The sequence below is a fragment of the Cygnus olor genome, chromosome 2 (genome assembly GCF_009769625.2).
Source record: "Cygnus olor isolate bCygOlo1 chromosome 2, bCygOlo1.pri.v2, whole genome shotgun sequence".
NCBI classification, from domain to species: Eukaryota; Metazoa; Chordata; class Aves; order Anseriformes; family Anatidae; genus Cygnus; species Cygnus olor.
This window is the reverse complement of record NC_049170.1, coordinates 111599073-111622537: the sequence shown is the minus strand read 5'-3', so window position 1 is coordinate 111622537 and position 23465 is coordinate 111599073. Positions and strand designations below refer to the sequence as shown.

The 23465-nt window shown below is 40.0% G+C and overlaps 1 protein-coding gene across 2 annotated transcripts in view; it reads right to left on the bottom strand.

Annotated features, from left to right (window-relative positions):
- LAMA3 (laminin subunit alpha 3) overlaps positions 1 to 15856 on the bottom strand; it is a 114616-nt gene extending 98760 nt beyond the window's left edge. The window contains exons 1-4 of one of the 2 annotated variants that reach the window (XM_040547864.1): positions 15459 to 15856; positions 9997 to 10149; positions 2006 to 2123; positions 1225 to 1343 (exon numbers count right to left, since the gene is read on the bottom strand). In XM_040547864.1, coding sequence (XP_040403798.1) covers positions 1225 to 1343; positions 2006 to 2123; positions 9997 to 10149; positions 15459 to 15734 — 666 coding nt within the window. In that variant the 5' untranslated portion in view covers positions 15735 to 15856. The remainder of the gene's footprint in view (positions 1 to 1224; positions 1344 to 2005; positions 2124 to 9996; positions 10150 to 15458) is intronic. The other variant, XM_040547865.1, reaches the window with a different exon arrangement.
- Between the last annotated feature and the right edge of the window lie 7609 nt (positions 15857 to 23465).

The window sequence follows — 23465 nt, the reverse complement described above, 5'->3', positions numbered from 1 at the left end:
ATAGTTACAAATAGTTACATGAACTGTTGATAGTGTCAAGGGGAGTTTTGCCTGAGTAAAAACACCAGGTTTTGGCTCTTTCCCAAAGCACATTTATTTTTGGGTTAAGGCACAAACATTCCTGGAAAATATTATTGTTACCAGGTCCAATGCCTGGGAGCATATTAATGGTCTTCTTGAAGAAAGTACACAGTGTTGCTTTAGAAAACCCTTTCACATGAAAGCAGGTTTATCTGAATTTCAAGACACGTGCTCCAGTATATTTTTTATTTTTTAAAGAAAATTAGCAATGATGAATCTCTATTAAATTAACAATCTAGCGTGCAACCGAGTAAGAGACTTTCATTTATTTATAACCAACCAGATAACAGATTTCTATTTTCAAATAGCTCCTATAATCTGAAACATGTAAGAGTAGACTGGTAGCAGTTCTAACTGCAGAACAATTATTTTAGGAGAAGTCATACAGCATGTAATAGGGGATGGCAGCAGCAACAGTTTTCTATAGAAATTGTTCTTTAAAATATTTTATTTGGAAAAATTTATGGATATGTTAATAGGCAAATTCTACTTTAATTTTAAACTACAACTCCAGATCCATATGCATAAAACTGGAGAACTCTGCAGGAGTTTAGATGTAGATTCTAACTGCATCAGACATAAAACAAGAATGTCAGCAAGAGTGAACAGCACAGCCAGGAGTTTAACATCAATTCAAGTAACACAAGCCACGTTTCTGCTTAGCAAGGATCAATGGCTAAAATCAGAGTAATGCTTTTGCAAGCACATGTACTACGTTATGAACATGTAGTATTTTGTATATTTTTTCTTAAATAGATACTTATTCTTGAATGGTAAATATCTGTTTCTACAGCCTTTGCTCCCATGAGGAATTCTTGTGTAGTTAAGTTCTATTATGTACATTGAAACTATTCAGAAAATGCAGTCAATATCTTCAAATGCATATGCATAAAGCGAGGTACCTAAACCATAATAAAGAATCTATACAGGTTGCTCTGAGCAGCCCCTATCTCCTGGTGACAGTTAGGAGATGTCAGTCCACTCTCCAAATATCTCACCAGCTACTTAAATGCTTGGTTATGGATTTATTGTCATTTCAAGCAATCATACCTGAAAAAATACTTTCTCTGTTTTTATTGAAACAGTGAACTTCCAAAACTGTTTACTTCCAAGATTACACTTTATTTTTCTAAAAGCACTTACCTCCCCATTTTCAAGAGGCACAATGCGAGAATACTCTGTAGTGCAAATGACATCATTGTCCCTCCTCACAGGAACATTAGCTTCCTTTCCGAAGCGTTCCAAACAATCTGCTTTGGAGTCTAGTCAAGTCAGAATGAAATTATTTTTATATATAAATAGAAAATATATACGGCTGTATATTATAATTTGAATTAACAAAGAAATATCCCCTGTGCTTTAGGTAAATTCTCCCCCTTACCTGAAAAATAAAAAACAGTGCATAACTAACTTCCCTTAGTACATAAAAATGGAAATTTATAAAAACAAATCATTTCTTGTCCTAAGCAATTCAGTGGTGCCTGATAAGACACTACACAATCTTCCTAATGTCATCACACACACACACAAAAAAAAACACATTTATCTACTCCAAGATTTTGTGCTTGTATTTGACTTTGACTTTTTCAAGGAACTCTGGAGTCCAATGGGATGAAGGACACTGTAGTTCTGATATACTAAAAATCAAGACAAAAAAGCAAAACAAAAAATCCCAACGGACTGAAAAACATTGAGTGCTGAGTTACAGTTTCAAAATATCATGCTCATTTTTAGTTACAATCTTTTCACTAATTTATTGTGGACAACTAAGATAAGAGAAATGTATTTGACATTCACTGTCTTTACTACACTTCACTACAGTTGAAATCTTCAGCAAGACCAATGGTCTGATTTTCTTGCTACTGGGTGAATGATTAAAGAAACATATCTACAAAAGAGCAGTGACACAAGAATTGATACTTACGAGCAAAATATTGCCAGGGAGTGTAAGTTTTTCCAAAGTCCACTGATCTTTCTAAGATCCAAAGATCTGGACGAGGAGAATTTGCAAACTTGATGAGGATATAGGCAACATGGAAAAGCTGGTAACAGAACATGTAGAAATATTATCAGCAGCTTTTTGAACTCTATAGAAGTCATGCAATACTAAAACTAATGCCAGCAAAACTCCTTTTCTTTTGTGTACAGTGAGAAGGTGATCTGCAGTTTCATTCCCATTGAAATAATAGTCCAGATTCTCAGCTGGTAGCCTCTGAGCAGCTGTTAGCAACCTATTTCACCTGACAATGTGCTCCAATACATTAAAAAAGCTGCAGCAGAACTCTGCTATAAGCCATCTGTTACCTATCAGAGTAGCTCTGTTTCACATCCAACTGATTGCTTGGGTGTGTTCATGGTCTATTACTTAACCTTGAGGAGTTAGCATCTCAATTCTTTACTAAGCTAAGATACATTTGCAGCATTCTGGTACATTTTCTCTGCTTGTGGCATTCTAGTCATGTAACTGTGCATGGAGTCAAAGAAAATCACAATGGTATTAGTGAAAATGCACATCTTCTTTACACTGGGGCTCCTTTGGCTGCATTTGATCGTAATCTGAGGCACCTGTTCCCTCACTACAAGAATCTTTCTAGATAACTTTGCCACTTCCCAAGTAGCAGAAGCAAGTCTCCCCAGAGTTTTATGTATGAAGTAACACATGAGAGATTCTTATGCTGGTAGATCATTCATTGTCTGAAACTGTTCAGAATGCTTCATCAGTTCCAAGGCTGCCAAGGTCAAGTCCCACCTGGCTTCTTTAGGTGCTCAATGTGTTTCACAGAGATAGACCATACAGACAGAAAGCTCCTCAACACTACAGTAAATATGGATTTGACAAGAACAGAAATTTTACTATAAGCCTCTTGAGGTAGTCCACAGTCATAAAAATCTGCACATCTGTAAAATTACCACTACACAAATGGCTGAATACAGATTGAGCACCTAAGGGCCATCTAAAATTTAAACAGCCATGATGTGGATATGAGTTGTCAATAAAAGAGAACAGATACTGAGGGACAGACAATACTTGAGCGCAGCTGCACTGGAATTTCTCACTTGACAGCAGAAATTCAGTAACTTCTGCTTGCAAGAGAGTCTTACTTGGTTAGGGCTCCTTTCAGACTAGATCTTCACACATCCATTCCGGACATCAACTTCTGAATATCAAGAGCATTCCCAAAAGAAAGGAAAACCTTCTCACAGAGGAACATGAGAATTCAGGGACTTCATGGAGCATGTTCTCATGACAGTACCCCACATCCCAGAAAAAGAAATTGAAGCTTTTTCGATGTGTATTCAGTTCATGCAGTATGTACAACTACAATCCAGGGCAACTGCCTGGTCTACACGCACTAAGGCATCACTGCAGCAGGTGTTGCACCTTGAAACCTATTTTAGAAACTGTTGACTTGTTGAATGTTGCTGACCTCGGTCAGTGGGTAGGATAACCAAGGGAAGAAAACCTCTCATGTTAGCGTTGGGATTTACCCTGCCAACGTAACACCACCTCACAAGCACCAACATCACTTCCTGTGATACTAAATTAGGTAGCTAATTAGCCAGACAATATCTACATTCAGGAAATGACTTACTAGGTAACAGTATCAAGCAAAATAAGTGGCAGTCATTCTGTTGACAGAAGAGTTCTTTTCTCCAGAACTATTCACAATGACTGCACAGGTGGAACAATGTCCTTAAGTTACTGATTGAAAATCTCCAAACCAGTGGTCAGAAACAGCTGAATACTTTGGGGACTGTAGCAAGATTTGCTCTTATTGAGTTTTTGATACTTCACCAATTAACTTCTGCTACTTGACTGGCAAGTTTCAGAGCAGGGATATTGGCCATGTAGACCCTACGTGTCATCCAGTATGGCCATTCAGTGCAAAGTCTGGTATCCTCACAGGGAAGGGTAACAGTTCTGTAATTCCTAAAGAAAATAATGGTTTATGTTCTTGCTTTTCACTGGCAAGATCTCTTAAAACCAGGTCTACACCGGGCAGGCAACTGCCTATCCATAAATATTCTTGCTTCCCCTGTGCCTTAAAAGTCTTTAAGAATTCCATCTGTACATGCATATTAATAAGGGCAGACAACAGTCCGTATGCTCATCAAACCAGATTTCACCAAGACAATTGTCTTAGAAAGCTCAGGGGGACACAAAAGAAGCACACAGAAAACACAGACCGCTCCTCCAGGATACCATTGCTTGTAATCACGTTGTTGAACCGCTACAACAATGACCTTCTACCTACTCTCCAAAAAAGCTGACGGCACCTGCTTCAGCCTGTCATGCAGGTCTATTCTTTTTCTGAGATGCTCCTCAGACTGCTGACACAGGCAGTCTCGTCTCGTCTCGTAGCAGGTGATGCCTTCTCATAAGCATGAGCAAAATAGAAGCGGTGAATTCCATTTCCACTGTGCTTCCTCACTGCTGAAGAACTGAAACCTGAAACATGCTCACTTACCCATCAGTGTCACCCTGGACTATAACCTTTCATACACATTTAAAGAAAACCATGGCCAAAATGAAGACACACAATAGTATTCTGTGTAACACAGCTGAATCACCATGTGGTGCCCTTCGAACACCTGTATGCCACATCTGCTGCGCAGCTGTGGAATTGATTTAAGCCTGTGACTACTCAATGTACGTGAAGCTGAAGTACTGTCAAATATGTGCATTAGATCAGGAACCCACTCCTCTGTCAGGTCTGCCAGTGCTTAAAGAACTGCCTCACAGCACCACATTTGGCAGACTTCCATGGAAACCACAAAAGAAGAAAAAAAAATGTACGGCAACTTCAAACTACCGATGCACATGAAAACCTAAAATAAAATAATTAAAAAAAAATTGCAGACCAAGCAATAAAAATAACAATATATTTAAATGAAATAAAAATCCCATCATTATGGTTAAAACAAAAGGTTTTGATTTCTTTTTGTTGCAAAGAGTTCAGTGCATCCTTTCTTCAGTAACCTCTCAGTAAGTCTTGAGGCATTCTTACAGACCCGGAGACTTAGTAGTCAATCCTAACAATCAGTATTTAGCAACCCCCCAGCCATAGATTTTTGCAGACGAAACTGTAATACAAAAACATCAACTAGAGAGAGCTGAACCAGACTTTTTGGTAGTTACCATCTGGAAAAGTAGCTATGGTAGAGGTGCAGAGAAAAGCCCATCTGTGGGCAGTATATGAGAGGCATTAGATCCACCGAATGTGTTCCGCACTGTTTAATCCCATACATGTAAATGCAGCGGTGCTAACGTTACATACACAAGTGACTGGAGAAGCTCCCACTGCACACCACGAGGAAGTCATTCTTTGCATGTTAGCCTCACCTCCCAGGATGCAGAAGCCAGTAATGAGCACAGGGTTTCCAATATTGTTCAGTTAGCATTGTGCGTGTTGTACTCACACCACTTCTTAATTTAACCAGCCACTGACACCGAGAAGCTATGCTTGTATTTAGTTATCTGAGTGCCTGTGAACATGCCTCGCTGTCACAGCTGGAGATGTTAAGTTCTTTCTCTATGACAGAGAATGTGCAGGACCAGAAGGGAAAAGTTCTCCACATTTCACAGGCAGTATTCTGGGAAGAACACTTCTGGAAATGAAAGGGTAGTCTATTGTCCAGGTTCTTGGTCTTTTTGCCAAGATTGCAGGCAAATACATCAATGATTGTCAGTTATAATCCTGAAATTTCTCATTCAGCCACTTTTCCGTTGGGAATTGGACAAAGACCAACTCACTGCTCATAATTATTTCTTACATACGGCCTATTTCTTCAAAGAACACTGAAGTTATTCATATGGGAGAGGATTTGTATGGTTCAAACCTCAGTTGTCCAGGAGACAAACATGCCCTTATGAAGGCTACAGTGCAAAGTACAAAGAACACAGTAGGATTGTCAGCACTGGAAGAAAACATGGGGAAGTGTGGAGGGTTGAAGGCTATCATGAAGGCTATTTTACTATGTTGAGTTGAAAAGTAAGGTAATTTAGGGCAACACATCACAGATGAAAGTAACATGTAGGAATGGACATAGGGAGGAAGGTGGGAGAAGACTTACAGACATTGAGGGAAGGGAATGAGATCAATGAGTAGGAACAAAGAGCTTCCTGAGAGGATGCTGAAAAAGAACCAGAGGAAGATAGTGTCAGGAAATCTAAGGAGAGCAGGCCTTCAAGTATCTTTCTGTAGGTTCTAGGAATAAAATGTCTCAATACCAAATACACACAATAATACAAACATAAAAATAAAAAAATCCAGCCATTCAAAAGGTCTTTTAATTAAATCTGTAAGAAAACACAACACATTGACTACTTCTTAAAGCATATGTTTCATACATATGTAAATCATATGTTTATGAGCAAGAAATGGTTTATTTAGGGTGTTTCCCTGATTAAATCTAGCAACTGGGCTCAGACTGTGCTTGTAGTGGGAATGAGGAATAAATGGAGCGTGTTCCTGTACGTGTTTATATGTTTTAATTGGCAGATGATATAAAAGCATCAAGTCTTCCACAGGCCATACCACTAATCTTAAATTTATGTTTCAGTTTCCCTCTCTCCCTACAGAAAGTAATTTAATTTTCATCATGCACTATCATGCTATCCTGAACCTTCATCTTCTATATCTAAACACAGAGTTCAGAAAAATAGCTGGGGGAGTATTAGTGTAATATTTGCTGAGCATTAAGAAAGCCAATGATGACGGCACGCCTGCTAAAGTCGGGCAATCCAAAGAGTCAGGGGAACAGCAATGAAGTTCAGTCAAACATTCTGCATTCAAAAGTTTAAAATACGTTGAAAACTATGTTGGGAAAATCTGGACCAATTAAAGGTATAAGTGAGTCTTCATTTGATCCAAATATTTTAAACAAGTCAGGAATAGCCACAGCATAAGTAGGTATGTTAACAGGATGGAGAGAATGCCTCAGGGATCAACATTATAATTATTATTCAGAAGGGCTGTGATTGATTAGAATTATAACTGTAGTAGAGAAAGGCAGAAAGGGAAGTAAAGCAGAGCTTTTGCTTTAAAGTTTTTGCTTTTTCTCATATTACAAAGTACAACAGAGTGAGCATTCTTCTAGCATAAAGATTTAAGATCTTGAAGAGATTTTGACTGTCAAAATCATCCCCAGTTCTTGTGAAACAGGAACAGCAGCGGGTGGGTGTTCTAACGCCATGTTAATGAACTCTCAAACTTTCATCATGGTGCAACTACTCAATTAAATATTGTCTTCAGAATACTGACAAAAGGCTCTACTGGGACTTACACTCTGAGTCTTAAAGATATAACGGCAGGAACACAGCAAATAAAAACCTTCTGACATTCTGTTTCCTCTAATTGTGATTATTTGATGACCAATTTACAACTCAACCATTGCTTTTCTGCACACATATGTACCTTACTCTGTCATATTTTGCACATACATCAAAATGCAGAAGTATTTCCATATTTTGTTTGAAGAAGGTGTCTTATGTTAAAATAAAGAATATGACAAACAAACAGTGAGGAAAACTACATTTCTGATATCTTCCCAGTATTATAGCATGTTGTTCCACAAGGTATTTAGGCACATATCTAATTTTAAGCACGTTCATTTTTCTTTAAGGAAAAAAAATAGCCTTAGTTCATTTAAGGGGCAACTGCACTCTGAAAGCGTCTGTCTGCCTTTCTTGACTACTGAGAAAGTCTGCATGACTGACTGTCTAAGCTCTTAATTTTTAGGTCCCTGAAATAAGGTAAGGTGAATTGAGGTCTCAGCGTTTACCTGTTCACTTCAGTAGACACTCTGTCACAGTATTTACTTTTCTTTTTTATGATTAGTATTGTGCATTACAGAATGAATTTGGGATGGGAGAATACTAGGCAAAATGTCAAAAGTGAATCTCAGGTTCAAACAGATCCTGAAACTAAGGTTTAACTGACTGAACAGATGTAAGATTATGTCTGTGAAGGGAAAAGCAAGCAAAAAAACACACCACACACAGAGGAATCCTAACAAACCACCCACCCTCACTCATCCACCAAATAAAATGATCCCTTCTTGATCACAAGTCCTGAAGTCATTTTGACCTGTGTCTTGGATTTCCTTCATTTCATAGTAAGGGAGTTTGCAGTAACCTTTCCAAGTGGTACCAGAGTAAAGAGAAAGACACAGCCTCCTGCTGAGAAATCTTTTAATAACTCCTAGAATTTCAGCACATAGCTGGTCTCCAAGGAGTCCCATGAGAAGAGGGCACTCAATCCACATCCTTCCTCTGAAGGAAGGAGATTTCTCAGTTTACTCAACCCATAACAGATTAACTGCCTGTCAGTAGTTCTTCCAAAGAAGCTAACAAACATGGTGGTAACAGTAGTGTCGGATGGAGCAGCTTCACGGGTGTTACACAAGGTTTTGATGATGATATTCAAGTGTTGGTCACAAATACGCTGGATTATACTGCAAGGCAAATTACAGACTTTAGTCTGTAACCTAATTCCCTGTCTTGCTGAGACCACAAAGGATGCAAGCAGCTCAAAATGAAAGATCTGCTTTATTGGAAGGTGATTGTCTGTCCATGTCTATTCATAGCAGCACCATGCTCTGCATTCAGTGTCCCCCTACTCTGCATGCCCAGCCTTAAAGCCACACTTCTCTATAATTCACTGGGGTGAGTGACTAAGTGACTCAATTTACGGGAGCAAAAAGTATCAAGGGATGTAACGCCCCTCCACAGTGCATTTTACCAGAAAGAGTGCATTTTTACCAGAGAGAGATCAGACCAGTGTGTGCTAGGTTAGTGTGGATACTATGGCCTAAAAATTAATCTGCTTATACATAACTGCTTTTTTCATGGTACAGTGGAAAAAAAGCAAACACGCATGTCATTCATTTAAACAATAAAAACAGAAATTCATGTGAGGCATAGGAGCATTAAAACCCCACGTAGTAGAAGAGGCAGAATGATTTGCACCTGAATCCCCAACAAAACAGCAGCTAAGTCTCAAAGATAATTTTTTCCTTTGTTACCGTTTTTCCCTTGTTATTATTCTCTTGCTATTAACTAAATTGAAAGCCAATTAAAAAAAAAAAAAAATCTTGCCCTATATATCACTAGTGTCAGTAAACAGTTACCACTGTCCAAAAAAACATTATATATATATATATATCGGAGGCTGCAATACACATATATTTTTAGGCATATATTTTCAGCTGGTGTAAAATTGCAGAGCATAACTGATTTTACTGGATCAGTGCCCAATGAGGGCAGCTGAGAATCCAGCCCTATGACTTAAAAGCTACAGTTACAGATGCAGAGGCTTTACTGTTATCTATTTGCCTATCACCTGCAGAAGAGATACGGGTGATCATGTTACTGTCATCTTACTAATTCCTATTACACTGTTTTTGCTGACCCTTCTTTTTTAGGCCATGTTATCAATATTATCCTGTCTACCTTGAAGATCTGGCTGGACGATAGAGGAACCAGAAGGATCCTTGAGGCAAAAGCAAACTTCAAACATTATTCTCAAGATGTGTACATGGTAAGTGATTGTGAAATCTCTCTGTACAGACCCATGGAAAAGGACAATATGAAATGCAAGACAGAGCCCCAGTTTTAACTGAGCAATTCCCTCTATAACCTCTGGTTAACGAGTTACAATGTCTATGGAAGAAAGCACAGTCATTGAATCAGGATGATACCTGTGGCAAAACCACACATCCTTAAAATTTCCAAGGAAGATAATCACTATAATAAAGTTAAATCAGTTAACAAGAAAAATCATAACATAAACCAGACAAAAAAGGTATGGGGTTGGAAATTAAAATAATTAGTTCAAACATCCCTCTCAATTGCAAATCTTTTATACAGAGGCAAGAAATGATCAAACCTTAAGCAACAGCTCATGCACTCACCTGTCCCAGATCTAAAGTGACATTGACTTCGTTGTATTTTAAACCCATAGACAGAGGAGGACTTTGCCACCAACGCTCCGTTCCATCAATTGCATTAGTTATTGGGTGAGCTTTTCTGGGATCAGCAGCATTGCAATAATCACAAAACTGTCCCTGAAACACAGTTAATTAAAAAGATGGTATCAGTTGAAATATTATGCACTGCAGATGCATGATGAGATTCTGATTCTGAGATTCTGATCAGAGCTTTGACTAAAAATGGAGTTAAATTTTACTTCTTTACATAGCGCATTTTCTTTTTCTGTATAATGATTCCCCTTGTAATTAATATACACACTTATACCCTGAAACACACATAATTCTATGTTACAAAATAAAATTCAGAAATCTCATTAAGGAAACTACAATAAATCTTTTCTTATCAATACATTTACTGATACCTTGCTGCAATTACCTTTATGACTTCTGCAGGCATGTCCACAGGAAATTAATGAAACAAAGATTCTTATAGCTGGATTAAGACCAATACAAAAGTTACCCTCTATTCTCTTAAAAGACTGTGAAACATCAGCACATGCACACAGAAGACTGGAAGTAACAAAACTATAAAAAATACTCAACTACTTGTGGATGTGTAAGATTAGTGTTATAATTTTATAACATGGATTTATTTTTTTTCATGCTATTAAAGTACATTCTGAAAAAGAAACTTCTAAGAAATACATACCCATGGAAAATGCAATGGGTTACACAGAGTGTTCCCTTTAAGGACAATGAAAGAATCCCATTAAATCTTCATTTGCAGAAGTTACTACCCAATTTTTAGTCCACAATTAAAGCCACATTCTGGAAATGCTCTGAAAATCTCTCTGACAGTTTCTAAAGATACTGTTGCATACAATAATGATGAGTAAACTTCATGGAACCAAATTGTCTTTTAATTTGGCATCTTGGCTTGCCCCACAGCAGTATTTTTATCTTCAAGAAAATTCATTTTAACAGTCCGCTAAGATTAGTGGTGAAGTATTGAAATTAGTTATTAAGCAATCTTTTTACTGTCCTATTCACATCTTATTCCAGTAACTGGGTGTAGATAATTGATGTGATAAACCATGCCAGGTACAGATCTTTGTAGAACCCCAATAGAAAAATGACATTTTCATTAAACGGTAGTTACCTCATTTGGGTACTTAATTCATTTAGTCTGCGAGGTGCTGACCCTGTACTGGATCTGTGTTTTAAGTAAGGTGATATGTCATATTTAAACCATTCCCTTTACAAACTAAAAAAAAAAAAAAGAAAAAGAAAAAAAAACTGATATATTTTGTTGTTTCCACAACCCATGTATCCTAGCATCAAGTATATTCCTACCTTTGAAGTATTAACAATCTGTATAACTATAATTTTGTTTGCCACTGCTGTCACACTAACCAGTGCAAACTAACTTCAGCAATCACACTTGTCCACTTTTAATACTGGAAAGACATTAGGGCTCTCTCATTCTTGCTGGATACAGTCTTGTAGATCCACACTTGGTGAATCTAAGATGTTTATCTCTAGCAGAATTTGTTTAACCTCTTCCATAGTTACTAATGGATTGGAAACTACATCATTCTCACGCGATACAATTACATCCTCTTGCGTCTTTCCAATAAAAAACATGGATGTTCACTGAATATTTCTGCATTTTCTGCGTAAGTCGTAACTATTTCAGTATCTGCATCTAGCAGTAGTTCTGTCCTCATCCTGCTCTTCTGACAAGCCCAGAACATGATGTTGTTGCCAGAAGACGTGACCACCATTAGTTGTTCTGATTCGGCACTGCAGCTGTCTACCTGGCTGAGGGTTAAGTCTTGAGAATTCAACAAGTTATTCAAAGACTTACTAAATCCACATGTACACAGGTTGGTTAACTATGTCTGGGGATCAAGTTATAACACAGCTCTCCTCCAGCTCTGTCGGAGAAGGTGACTTGGCTGATTTTTGTACAAACATCTACAATAGGCCAGGATACTTTGATTCTGACATAGCTGACACCACCTCAGGCTGTGCTAGCTACAGGCAACGTTGCCAGTTGCTGCAATGAGGACAGAGAACATTGGGCCACAATCTGCAGAATCAATACACTGAGCAATTAATCTGTGCAGTTACAGCTGCAGGTGCCACCACATCAGAGCATCTTTATAGGTAATATTTCCTGACAAATGCATACTCGAAGCGGAGTTCCAACATAGGGAAGCTTGTGGTGTTACAATACCTAAATAGTTTTGTAACATGGTCTTTAGATCTCAATTCACATTCACAATGATCTGGCTGGAAATATACAGGAAACAGTGGCTGCCACAGCATTTTCAGCTCCAATCTGGCAACAGCCTCAAAGAAAGGCTGAATGAACAGAAAACAATGAGAAATATTGAACACAAGTGTTACATTTCCACACACCTATGTTATTTCAGTATACCAGAGCACTTGATATGAACTCAAGACACCACCTTTTTCTTTTAGGACACATAATTCAAAGAATTTCATTGCAACTGGAGTTTCAGTTATTTAAAGTACATTCCAGCAAACCTGCCAAAAAGAAAAACAAAAAATGAAAGAAAATAAGTTACTGGACTGAGTGGCCTTCCCTGCTTCCCACTGGCAGTACCTGCAGGCACACCACCCCCAGCCTGTCTGCCATGGGACACGTTGCAATTCCTGGAGACTGGGCATCCTGCCATCGTTTGATTTTGGCTGCAGTTCATCACCCAGGCAGGTGTGCATCCACTGGTGACCTTGCTACCCTCCTTTCCCTTGGTTCTCCTGAGCAGAGGAAAAAAAATGAGACTGCATAAAGCAGTGGGGATCAATGACGTCGATGAAAATGCCTCCTCACCTGTAAATTACAGAAAGCTACAACGATGAAGGACTTGTTCACAAATTAGTACCTAGAAGATCTGCGCCCACTGGCAAGGCAAGACAGGTATGCAGTTAAACTTTAATTCACACCCGCACACCACTGCGGACAGATCTGCAGGCAAAACCAGGCATGTCATTTATCTATCAGAGTTGCCAACATATTTTGCACTGCAGTGCATCTGTTCACTCAACACTGCTCTTATTAAGCCATTGCCCCGCTTGCCTATGTGCTAAACAAGGGAAACACGCTGCTTTTCCACAATGTACGTCCAATGCACGTTGCAAGCCTCAGACTGCACCTAGTGGCTGAGCTGTACCTGCAGGGACTGCCCACCCTACCTGTCAGCTCTTGGACGGGCTTTAATGAATGCTCCCCCTGGATTTGCTGGGGATGACAGGCTTCACCAGTGGACATATCGAACGACAAGCTGAACGAAAGAGGCTGATGAAAAAGTAGAAGTGAAGCTGGGGCTGCTCTTCTTCTCTTTGCCTCATTTTAAGTGCTTGTGACAGCACCACAACTGAGCTATGTGTTCCCTTCATAAAAAGGAAAATCACCCTCTGCACCTTCTGATTTCTCTGCTTGTAGCACAACAGCCACCATCCAGCTTTGGATACTCTCCAAAAGTGAGTGACTCAAGCACATAGTGCAGCTTTAACTTGGAATTGGCCTGACAGTGGCTATTATACCCATCACTGCCACCTTGCGTAAAAGCTGCCTGACCCTCCATCAGACTTCTAAGAAACAACACATGAATGGCTATGCTGATCTAAATCCTGCAAGATAAGCTCAGCTTCTGCAAGAACTTAATGCACTTCTGCTCAGTTTTCCACCAAAGAAAAAAAGAAAAAGATTCTCTTATTTACAGTGTCTTTGAACTTGAGAGGTGGAGTGGCTTGATAATATGCACATTGTGCTGCTATCACATTTTCCATGGCTGGATTTCCCTGGCCTTCAGAAAGAATTTTCCAAGCCTTCTCAAGCCACAACAACTACTGGTAAACTACAGAAGTATTCATGTTATGTATTTCAATGGGGCTTTGTTAAAATTGGAGAGAGATGCTGCTGCATTCACATTTACACAACCGCTTCAGGAGGAGCACCACGCTTCCTCGTGCCAGGGCTGAGCTGTCAGCAGTCCTAGGAACTTGAATCAAGAATGAACCATAACTGCTTCTAACCCAGGAGCTGTAAGGCAAATATTTAACAAGAGGAACGCTCCCTTTTCCAGCCTCTTCCCACATACAGTAAACCCTCGTTTCCAACTGGATGTTAGTATAAAGGGAACAATTATAAAAATAGTTAATGCCGATTCATCACACTACATGCTTTCTTCCACTTCTTTGACCTGTTTATCTCATATTTATTTTACTGATTTTTGTTATACTGTGCTGTTATTCTGAAGCATGTTAGGATGAGATCTTACTGTAGCAGTAAGATATAGTGTGTGCTGCTGAGAAAGCAGCAGAGGTTATTAGGCTTGCTAGTACCAAAAACAGCCATACCAGCAGGTGAACTTCAAGCATGGGTGCTGTGCTCAGTATCGAGGGACGGATGCCTAAACTTCAGAGGCGTGTTAGAAGCAGAGGAGCAAGCAGTTTCCCCAATCACGACAACCTTGCTTTGTAACCTTAGATGAAGCATTTAATACCCGCAGCCCGGTTTTACTGATAGGAAATCTGTGTTACTCAACCTGTAAGCATCTCCAAAGCACACTGAGCTTGCTGTGACGGAGGGCACTACACAGATGCAAGGTAAACCAAGATGTCGTGTGAGGCAGGGAAGGCATTACAGAGGATTTGGGGGCTGAGCACACTGCCGCATGGCAGTGCTGAGCCAGCGCGTGCATGGTGCTGCACCTTCTGAGCGCTCTCCCCTCTCTTGAGTGCCTGTCCCCGCCACAAAACAAGAAGGAAAAACTCTCATACATTGGAGCCTCTTCTGAGACCAGATCTTATGGGTTATTTCACTGTTAAAACATGCGAATGCCTCTTAAGACTTGGAAACGCTAACCCTTCTTCCAGGACACCAACATGTTAGATGTGCATTCTTTCTGTATCGCCTGGAGTCACGAAGCAGACATTAAATCTTTCAAAATCCCTTTCAAAGTGCCGTTTCATTTCGCCTGTCTCCTCCTCCCACCAAGACGAGTACAAACAAAAGAGCTCTGGGAGGTCGGAGGCTTTAGGAAAGCCCCCCCCCCGCCTCCGAGCTCTGATGGAGCCGACTCTGAACATCAGCCCCAGCACACCACAGAGCTCGGTGCGTTTGCCGCTCCCTCCCTGCCCTGACAGGTTTCTGCCAAAGGACAAAACACGCTTCCATTAACCCCTCGCGAGGAGGTCTGCTTTTTGTTGCTGCATGACTTGAAACGCGAGTGACTGTCCCCATCCTCGCTGCCCTGCCTCCTGCCAGAGCCTCTGCCTCCCTCCCACGAGCCGGCGGGGCTGAGGGAAGGGTCGGCGGCGCCACCACCCCTCTCGGTCCCCACCATCACCCCTCTCGGTCCCATTACCCCTCTCCGTCCCCACCATCACCACTCTCCGTCCCCACACGCTACCTGGATGGCACGTCCCAGCGGGGCGGCGGCGGGGCCCCCCACCAGCTTGCAGTACAGCTCCGGCCGCCCGCCGCCACCCACCTCCTCCTCCTCCTCCTCTTCCTCCTCCTTCTCCCCGCAGGTGGCCGTGGCCCAGATGCCGGCCGTCTCGGCCAGGTTGAAATAAGGCGGGTGGAGGCTGAGCCCCAGGGAGCCGGGGGGCTCCGTCTGCGCCGGGCAGAGGGCGAAGAGCGGCGGGAGGAGCGCCCAGAGGAGCCGCCGCCGCGCCGCGGCCATCGTGCGCCGGGCTCTGCCCTCGCCGCCCCAAAGGCGGCCCTATAGCTGCGGCGGGCCGGGGCTGCCGGGCTGTAGCGGTGTGCGGGGCGGGGAGAGCCGCGAACACACCCCCGGTGCGGCGCCGGGACGGGCCCGCTGAGGCGAGGAGCCCCAGGGAAGCGCGGAGCTCCCGGGCACGGGGCGAGGGCGCGGCCCGGCGGTGGCCCCCCGGCTCTCAGGGCCGGTGGGGTCGGGCCCAGGTGTGCGCCCCGCCGCCATGTTGAGAGGTGACCCCCCCAGTGAATGTGGGGGGTAGTTTTGTTAAGGGACTGCGGAGAAATCTCCGAGCATCCCATCCCTGTAAATCCTGTCGTGTGACATACATAAAATTAAGGTTTTCTGGGCTTCCTCCTGTACCTTCACAAAAGGTGTGCTTCTGGGGACTGCGACAGGACCCGAGGGAGCAGCATGGAGCTGGGACAGGGGAGGGTCAGGCTGGGTGTTAGGGAAAGGTTCGGCACCCAGAGGGTGGTTGGGCACTGGGAAAGGCTCCCCAGGGCAGTGGTCACGGCACTGAGCCCGCCAGACTTAAGCATTTGGACACCACTCTCAGACACATGGTCTGATTTTTGGGTGGTGCTGTGTGGAGCCAGGAGTTGGACTCGCTCTCCTTGTGGGTCCCTTCCAACTCAGGATATTCTATGATTCTATTCTTCTACCTGCAGGTCCCCGGGATGGCACCCTGCCCGGCTGTGCTGCACAAATCGCCCCTTCCCCAGCCTTGTCAGTTCCCCAAGGCTGATGGAAGGCTGCAGGTCCCTACACTGCAGCACGCAGCCAAGCTCCATGTGCCAGGGTTGTGCTGCTCGGCTGGGGCAGACAATGAACCTGCTGTCTTTTTGAAGGTGTTTGGCACAGGCTTTGGATAACCCGGAAGGAGGGTTGAGGCAGCAGAATGAGAGCTATGAACTAAGTCACTCGTATCAGGAGCTACACTGCTTCACAGCATTGCTATCTGAAGTTTCATACCCATTCGCGTTTCCTCCCCCATGCACAGTCACACATCCACTGTTCAGTTTTCTTAATAAAATTTGCAGGATTCAGACACAAAGATATGCTTAGATACGCATACCTCTAATATTTTAATAGTGATTCATGTGAGTAGCAAAGTACTTAATAACTTTATGGTCCTTGATACATGCCAAATAGCACTAGCAAGGGAGATTCCTGGTATACTATTTCAGGAAGTACCAACCACATGCTATTGATTCTGGCTGCAAGCAAATATCACAATCCCTAGTCTTGTGTCACTATGGCTTTAGCACACCATAGAGACTCATCTGTGGGAAGCAATTTTTGTGTCCTCCTTGGGAAGAGTTGTTTTCCATAAATGTTGCATACTGCCAATTTAAATGTATCAGATTTGGGTATTCTATCCATAAATGCTTTCAATTTCCGGAGCAACTTAAAAATATACTTCTTTTCCAACTGTGGCATTGTGGAAAGGAAATTATCTTATTGCACATACCACTTCCTACAATATTTAATATTTTATAAGAACTATGAGAGGTGTGAATAAAAATAAGTAATACCATCTTCAAATATTATATTGAACAAAAATTCTATTGAACAAAATGCTACATTATAATATAGGATTTACACTGGTCTTTTAAACCTGTTAAATAATAAGGGATCTAAAGTATATCAGTTTTTACAGATGGAGAACCAGAAGTGTCTGATATAAGTGGCCTTTAAGTTCAAGGCAAGCATGCTCTTAAAAAGGCGTTCTCTCCATTAACTTGCTGAGTGCTCTTGTCCTCTATATTGTTAGAGAAATTAAATAAAATTGAATGAAAGCTGAGCAGAGCATGTTCCTGGTGGAAAATAAACATTTGGGTACTTTAAAGAAAATGCACTGTAAAGTGCAATATTAAGAGAAACCAGTGAAGATTATAATTATGCAGATTACAAAATCATCACAGACTCTTTCTGAGTAGTCAGATTACCTCCAGGCTGGGCATTCATCTAGCAGTCTCTGAAAGATGTTTCTTCTATATATGTCCAACAAGCCATGAAGTATTTTCTCCTCTTCATCCAAAAAGAAAATGATTGTTTTGCACATCATGTGAGGAAAGTAGTTTACGCCAGTTATGCAGTGATTGTTGATGATATTGAAAAGGATTCTTTTGATATGAATGTTTCAAATTGAAATAACTGCAAAATAAGTAACTTATATTTTCTTTGGACACATTTCTTGCACAGAACCCTGCCTATTCTCTTCATGCACATGCAAGGATTGTGAATAGCACCTCTGTGTTTTGAGTTTTGTATTCTTCTTTAGCACCTCTGTCCCTGGTCTCCAAAGTAAGCACTTAGGAAGAGTTTTCTAAAAAAAAACATAAACCTAGAATAAGAATAGCATAAACCAGGTGATTCTGCTATATTTGATGAAGCTTTAAAAATGCAGAATGAACTGTGAAAGTAGAGAAAATAACTGCCTAAACTAAGAATCTATGTCCTGTGTCTACTAGAGTCTGTTTTACACTTTCTTTGACTGCATTTGTGTAGAATATAACACCTTACAACTTTTCCTGGTATAGTTCAGGTGGGTAGTTCAGGTAAGGAATCTAGATTCAGGAGATCCTTTACAATTTTACTTTAAAGAGGAGATTCTTGTAAGCTGTCTGCTACGTTGCACAGCATAAAAGGCAGCACTTGCTCACAAGAGATGCCATTATTTAAACAGGGAGTATCAGTTAATTTATTGGGGAGTATTTGCATTAAAAAAAAAAAGGCTTACCTGAGCAAGAACCCAACACTTTAAAACAATCATGACATGATCTTAAATCTGCTTTCTTAAAAACATGAATGAAACTTTACATTCAGAAAATAAACCTATCAAATAGAAAAAGAGAGAAAGAAGTTCTGTTCATTTGCTCATAAAATTATGTGCATTTTGCTTAATATATAGCTAGATTTAAAAAGATTTTGCTGGCCTTGCAGGTGATTTTTCTGTCATTTTGTTAAACACTTATGCCAAACAAACATATTTTATTAAATGTGTTTTCTAGAACTGGAGTGTGTAAAATGCCATATTTTAGATTTTGTTGAGAAATCTCTAGAACTACCTAAAGATGTGGGCAGATTTTAGGAAAAATGTTATGGCAACTTTTGCTTTTGACTCAAAGCAGATGGAAAAAGTGTTTATAGTGTCATTCCTAACATGGGTGCTGAATAACTTGATTTTAATAAAAAGTCAGCAACCAAAAATTTTAAACAGAGACCTTGGAGTTATGTCAAGCCAAAGTATGTGAGGAAGCAGACAGGAGAAGACATGTGGATGTATGTATAGAAATGGTAATGACAGAGTGGCCTGTCCCTGGAGATGGAAAACTGAGAACACTAGTTCTGATAGTATTGTGCAAGCAATGTGTATGGCCATGTGCAGCCATGGGTCTAGCCTAACTTCTGTAGGGCTTTAGGACCACAAGTAGAGTAAGGAATGGTTCCCAGTGAAAGTATAGAGGAGGGAGAAACCTTTTCTTGAATGTAAATCTCAAAATTTATGAATTTCATCTCTCTTTAAAATAAATTAATAACTAACTAACTAACTAAATAAATAAATAAATAAATCTATTTTGAGCCAAATCCAAAGCTGGCAGAAATCCACAAGAAAGCACTTACTAATATATTTGATCTTATTATCTGTATCTAACACAGAACTTCATCCTGCTAAAAAGGTCAATATCAATAATTCATGGTATACTACTTTATCTTCCCTTCATGTCATCTTTCCATTTTAATTACAAGTTCCAGAAACTCAGATAAGAATTTATTAGATGGCAGCTTTCAGAAATCAGCATTTGTAAGACAGTGGCCCTCAGCAGAAAATACTCTTCTCCAGCTACCTGCCCTTTTCTTCCTCCCAGCAAGTCCTCTCCTCCTTTTTCCTTCAGCCTTTATAGGGTTTGCTTTCCTTTTTTCTTCGTGTCTGCAAGGAGTAGACTTTGTTACTTGACAGACGTCGAACACTTTATTGAATAAATGTTAACAATTGGAAGTGTTTCTGGATCTGTATTATTTTAATGTAAACAGATTATGTTACATCAGTAGGCATTTATGCTACCATGATCAGAGATCATTCTTTGTGTTCACATTTTCTACTTTGAAAGATGTTCATTTAAGAATGGGTTTAAAATTTCAAGTCAAGAATGTTTGCTCCAAAATTGCAGATATAATTTCTCTGTTTCATTCTCTTAACGTGCAACATAGCACATCTCATTACATTCTGCCTCATCTCAACTCATACTACTCATAATATATTTAAGACTTGGCACATGCAGTTCACAAACCAGAAAGCTGCAGAGAAAATGGGAGACTGTGAAAAAATATTCTCAGTGACTAATACTAATTGTAATATTTAACTTAAGTTTAAGAAAGGAATTGGAAGGTGGAACCAAGTACTGTGGAATTCAAGAGACAGCAAAACTAGCATGGATGAGAGTTTGTAATCTGTACTATGTGAGCTGCACAACAAGTCAGTGAAAAAGGTAGGAATAAAACCTAAGATTCATGTGCAGGCACCACATTTACCATCGTATATTGCCATACCAGATGATGTAGGAATTCACTCTGTGGGATGATAATCAATATCCTTGTAGGTAGCTAGAAAGTCTCTCAGATTAGATAGACCTGAGTAAGTACTGGGTGATCATTGAAGATTTAGTTGTCCCTCTTGTCTATCTTGTCCCTCCATAGAAGTTTCATATCTGGCATTTATGCTGAGGCCAATCCTAAAGAATTAATATGTGGAAGAGTCTTCCTGCAAAGTACTGGAGCTCCTTCAGCTCTTTCAAAGTTTTAATCAGTTAAGCACATTTGTAGCCTAGAGTGTAAATACAGAACCCTAACACTACAAGCTCAGATTAGGCTCCTTACATTTATCAAGGAAGTAAGTCATTTATTACGTCCTGTGATAAATATTTATGCATGATTATTAGTTGGTTCATGTCTATAAGTAAACTTTCAGTAGTTTAATAAAAGCATCTTGCAGTACACCTAAGCTAAAAAAAGGATTGTCTGCACTCGTTCTGTTTTAATAGCAAATAGTGACTTTATGACCTGGCAAGTCCTCTGTGTTCACTGGATTTCATCAAGAAAGATGCATTCTGTTAAGGTCATTTTGGCCTCCACTTTTCTAATGATCTTTTTCATCTTGCAGAAATTTCTTGTACCACAGTATTTGAGGACCCTACTACTATATCACGTTGAAAAAGAGAAGTTATCCCCTTTATAGTTGGAATAATGAAGCATACAGAAGCTAGGACCCACATCCGAAAATGCTGTTAAGTCAGTAGAGACAGAATAGATACCTACAGTTCTTCGTGTAATCCAGAATTGAATTATTAAGAATTGTACTTTTAATTTCGTCCTGTTGGCAAGTCTCCTAGTGTCTGCTGTGTCTGCTAGAACTTATTCTCCATCCAATTGGAGGTTCTTTTATTCTCTGTCCAGCATCTCATTTGATTCAGGTATCTCATTTGACACTCCTTCAGCTTTTTCATGATTGGCAGTTTGCTGGTTTGTGGTTTGCATAATGTTTTAGTACTGTCTAATTGTGCTTGTTGCACTGTAGCTTAGTGGCTACCATTTTTCTTACCGTATCTCTACAACCTAATATTTTCCTCTGTCAGCCAGAAATCTCATGTACTGAGATTTTCTTGCACATTCAGCTTCTTGAGTTTACTTGATATATTCCTATCATAGAGAACTACTATGAATTCCTCAGTTTCCAACAGGGCACTCCCTTGCTTGCAACATGCACAGCCACATTCTCATCATAGCTCAAAACTTAACCACTAAACTCTTGTGTAGACTTAAAATAGTACCAAGTAATTTGGCTGTTTTCTCACTGTCTTAAGTGAAGCATGTCTTATTTTGGCTCACTCAAACCACCATCTTCCGAAGTAGCTCTTGATTAGCCTAGATACTTCATTTTCATCTTTGCTGCATAATATAATAGGAAACGCTTGTAATGGGAAAGACTTTTCCTTAACTCTGAGCATCAGGCCAATCATTACAGTTTTGAATAGGAATAGGCTAAATTGTGATCCTTGATTGAAATGGAGACTTTCTTGATGAACTGCAACTCAATACTGTTGTGCTCCTCTAACACATGATATCTCAGTGCATGTCTTTGGCAGACCACACAAATTCAGGCTTCAGCATGGCAGCTTTCTAAAGACTACATTAATACATTTTCCAAGTCTGTGACATGTGACTGCAATTTTTTGTATCTTCTGTTCTCCCTTGGAATGTTCTAGCCACAAATATCTTTGTAGCATGCACTCATGACTCAATGAGATTGTGGACAAAAGACATAAAAAATAGGTAAGTGTCTGATGCAAGACTTAGGTTAGGTATTTCACAGTATTTTATTTTAGAGAAGTACTAAACCAAAAGAGAATGGAAGGTGAATGTTGGTACCTTAAAAGACGTTTTTCATTTAGGAGGAGGCAAATTGTATTTTCAAGCCAAAAACATAAATCCTCATCAGTACCCAATCTGTAGAAGTCATGCCATTCCCTGTCTTAAGCTTTATATGTTCAGTCACTACGTACACTAAGGTCTAAGGCAACCCTGGAAATAAGACAGAACTGCTTTGCCATATGGTTCTAAAGAAGAACTTAAGAGTATCACGTTCTGGGGCATGCAGGAAAAGGTACAGATAATTTAAGACTTCCCTAAGGAAATTACATTTCATGATTCTCCATTAAGTCAACTCTAGATCCTGACATTAAAATCCATCCACTTTATTGTTTTACTTCGTAATGGATTTCCATTTCACTCTTGACTTTCTGTACTTTTTTATAGAGTTGTTTGTGGTCTTAAGGTTCAAAAAGAAGCAAACAATTCTTGGTCACATAATGCCAAATTCTTTGTGCAGAAGTATGTGCTCTCTTTAGTCAGTACCTGATGACATGTCATTCAGATGTCTGGGGAAAAAAAATATCTACTGTCATTTTTTTCACATCCTGTTGTTTATTTGCTGACATTGGTGCTATTATTGCTGCTTTTGCCATTATAATCAGGGAAAACAGCTATTAACAGACCTCTTACCACAATATACTGAGTATTTTTCAAAGAAACCAATTCTTTGTAAACTGCTTTTCTTAACAAACCTCTAAGACGTTGGTTGGGTTAAATTGCCATATGAATTTCATAGTTAGATGTTTATTTCTCTGCAAGAATTTTTTATGATCTGATCTGTGTTTAAAAGGCAGTGCTTTTTCGGATCTGTTTCCAACAATTGTTTCATAGTCTTCAAGTAGAGTTACTGTCAAAAATTTTGACACTGCCTCAGGTTTACTTCAGCCTTAACTGTAGCCCAACCACAATCTCATCAAGTTTTAAGTTTTAAACAGAACTTCATGTTTAAATACACTAGGAAGCCAGATCTTCAGCAGTACACACTGAGGGCTTATATCATTTTATTCTAGGTAACAAGTGTAACTAAGAACTCAAACAAGTACAGTTCAGGAACGTTAAGATGTACTTTTTGTTTACTTCTGGAGGTTAGAAGAGATAGTGAATATAGAACAAATCCCTCATGAAAGTGTTGAAAATTTAATGGAGAATACCATTGATATGTTTTATTAAGCACAATTATAGATTTCCATAGCACAGATATAATACGCCACCAAAATTCTCCGTGGAAGATTTATAACTCTGTAAATCTCCATATTTTTTCAT